This window comes from Charadrius vociferus, unplaced genomic scaffold (assembly GCF_000708025.1).
Source record: "Charadrius vociferus isolate BGI_N301 unplaced genomic scaffold, ASM70802v2 scaffold163, whole genome shotgun sequence".
In the NCBI taxonomy this organism is placed as follows: Eukaryota; Metazoa; Chordata; class Aves; order Charadriiformes; family Charadriidae; genus Charadrius; species Charadrius vociferus.
This window is the reverse complement of record NW_009648332.1, coordinates 7,338,477-7,341,191: the sequence shown is the minus strand read 5'-3', so window position 1 is coordinate 7,341,191 and position 2,715 is coordinate 7,338,477. Positions and strand designations below refer to the sequence as shown.

The window sequence follows — 2,715 nt, the reverse complement described above, 5'->3', positions numbered from 1 at the left end:
CGGGCCGGCTAAATCCCCCGCTGGGGCTCCTGCCCTTGCCAGGAGTTGGGGAGGGGGGGGTACCACAGCCATCCCCCTCCCCACTTGTGCTCAGCTCCTTTGCTACCTCGACTTCACCGGTGCTTTCTTTTGACACCTCCAACCTCCCTGCACCCCGGAGGGCAGGCGGCATCCCGGCCGGTCCCCCTCACAGTGCCTGGCATCCCTGCCACCTCCTCCCGGAGATGGAGAGTTTCTGCCTCGGCTGCCCCCCACCTACATGGCACCTCCTGCCTGGCAGCTGGCTGGCTGTATGGTCCTCTTCATGCTGAGGTCTGGCACAAATGCCAATGCTATCTGAGGAAATCCCCATCCCTGCTGAAATTCTGGCCACCCAGAAGAGAAATCCCAGTGAAAACTCCCCAGCCACATCACCAGGCAGTGGGGAAGCAGCTGCCAGTGCCTGGCCATCCCCAGCCCACATCCTGCTATTCGCTTTTTGCATCCCGCGCCCTGCAGCCTGCAGCCTTCGTTCTTCATCCTGCAACCTGAAATCTGCACTCTGCATCCATCAACCTTCATCCCGCATCCTTCCTCCTGCGTCCTGCAGCCTGCACCCTGCAGCCTGCATCCTTCTTTCTGCGTCCCACATGCTGCAACCTTCATCCTGCACCCATCCTGCGTTATGCAGCCTCCGTCCTGTATCCCAGACCTTGCATCCCGCAACTGCAGCCTGAATGCCACATCTCACAGCCCGCATCCCGCAGCCTGCACCCTGCTTTCCCCACTTGGCCTGTGAACCGTAGCCACGGAAGAGTTTATTTTGCTCCCAGTCATGGAGGATCCGTCAGGCTCTGCTCACACTGCTCAGCACTCCCCAGCCGTGTATATTGCGATACACGTGTGGGATGGCCCAGGTGCCTCTCCTGATGGGCACATCCTCTGTAGGACACTGTGAGGGCTGGGTGGTGGGTTTGTGCGTAGCCTCATGGCAGCTAGAGTTTGGGTGGCATGTCTTCTGCTCTTCTGCTCACTGGGATGGGGGAAGAAAGGAGGAGGGGGCGAAGGGATGGATGGGTCATGGCCGCATTGTGCACACAGGCTGGGGACTCCCTGCCCCTTTCCCCTGATCTTGCCTCCCTTTCCTGGTGACACAGGGCTGGGAAACCATGCTGGGAGGTTGTTGGGGAGCAGGGCAGCGGTACCCCGTGCTTCAATGTGCAGTACAGGCTGTCCTGTCCCACAGGTACAGGGAGGGCCAGTGCCAGCCCCACTGGAGGGATGCTGGAGGCTTTGCGTCCCTGAGCCCATGAGTCAGTGCCCATGAGTCAAAGAGGCCGAGCCTGGTGGCAGCCACACTTTCCCCGCTTTGTCGTGCCAAAAGAGAAAGCCACTTTCTCCGGCTCTCCCAGGCCTTTCTCCTCCCTCCTCTGTGCAGCACTCATGGCTCTCTGTGCTTTCCAGAAGACCCATCTTGCTCACCCTGCCTGCAGCATTCGGATGGCCACAAGAAGCCACCAGCAAGGACCGCTCTGTGCCTGGCAAAAGCCCCTGGGTTAAAACCAAAGGGTGCTGCCCTGGTGGGACAGGCCTCCGGGCGGTCCCTGCCTGCGTGCCCTATCCCAGCCCCAGGGTATCCCATGCCCTGGCTTCCCAAGGCACTCTATCCCTCACTGTCCCCTTTCCTCTGCAGCGATGTGACCTTCGTGGTGGGCAGGGAGCAGCAGAAGGTGTTTGCGCACCGCTGCGTGCTGGCATGCCGCTGCCAGGCTTTCCGGGGGATGCTCAGCCAGGAATTGGTGGGCAGCGAGGATCCCCCTGGCAGCATCCCACCCCAAGGCCCCTTCATCCTGGGCAACGTTCAGCCTGAGGTCTTCCTGGCCGTCATCGAGTTCCTCTACACCAACAGCGTCACCCTCAACAGCCACATCGTGAGTGGGGCTGGGGCTGGCAGGGACCATGGGCATGGGAGGGACAAGGTGGGGATGGATGCAGAGGTAGAGGGTGCTTTGCAGGTGGAGGGGATGCTCTGCATGATGCTTTCTTGCTGGCTCATAGTGCAATGAGTGAGTGGGGTCTCAGCACAGAACAGTGGGGTGTCCAGAGCACCTTGTCCCACATGTGTCCGCGCCAGTTTTGGGACAGCTGGCTGTGCACACCCTGGCTGGGAATGGGGACACCAGATCAGAACACCTTCATATGCCCCCATATGTCAGCACCTTTATCCCCCATGCCCCACCTGGGAGCTCGCATGGAGGCAGGAGAACATGTGCCCTTAGCCCCTGGGCTGCCATATCCATCTGTGGTCCTGCACGCTCACAAGGTCTCTCTTGCCTGCAGGCTCTGGAGGTGCTGACCTCATCAGTGGAGTACGGCCTGCAGGACCTGTGCAAGGTACGGCCCTGCTTAGACTGGGGGCGGTGGTCCCCGAGTGCCCCTGTGCTGAGGAGCACCCCAAGATGATCCCTGCATGACTAGTGGCTGGAGGTGGCTCTGAGGACAGCACCATGGTGCTCACCCAGATCTATCACAAGCTCAGCCCCTGCTTCTTGATCCCGGAGGGTCTCTCCAGTGGGATCCCCCTTGGGGGGGTGCAGCACCAGCCGGGAGCCCTGTGGGGGCTGGGGAATCCTGGGGAAGGGCATGGGACCTCATGTCTCCTGCACGGCAAAGGGCAGCAGGAAAGCCCCGATGCCATCGCCCACGGCTGCCCTCTGGTCATCTGGGAGGATGATG

General features: G+C 61.1%; 1 protein-coding gene across 1 annotated transcript in view; it reads left to right on the top strand.

The window, feature by feature from the left end:
• The window catches only part of BTBD19 (BTB (POZ) domain containing 19), a 7,792-nt gene that overhangs the window by 1,401 nt on the left and 3,676 nt on the right, over positions 1–2,715 (top strand). Inside the window, exons 2-3 of the mRNA XM_009884855.1 lie at positions 1,673–1,910; positions 2,320–2,373. Of these exons, the coding sequence (XP_009883157.1) occupies positions 1,673–1,910; positions 2,320–2,373 (292 nt within the window). The remainder of the gene's footprint in view (positions 1–1,672; positions 1,911–2,319; positions 2,374–2,715) is intronic.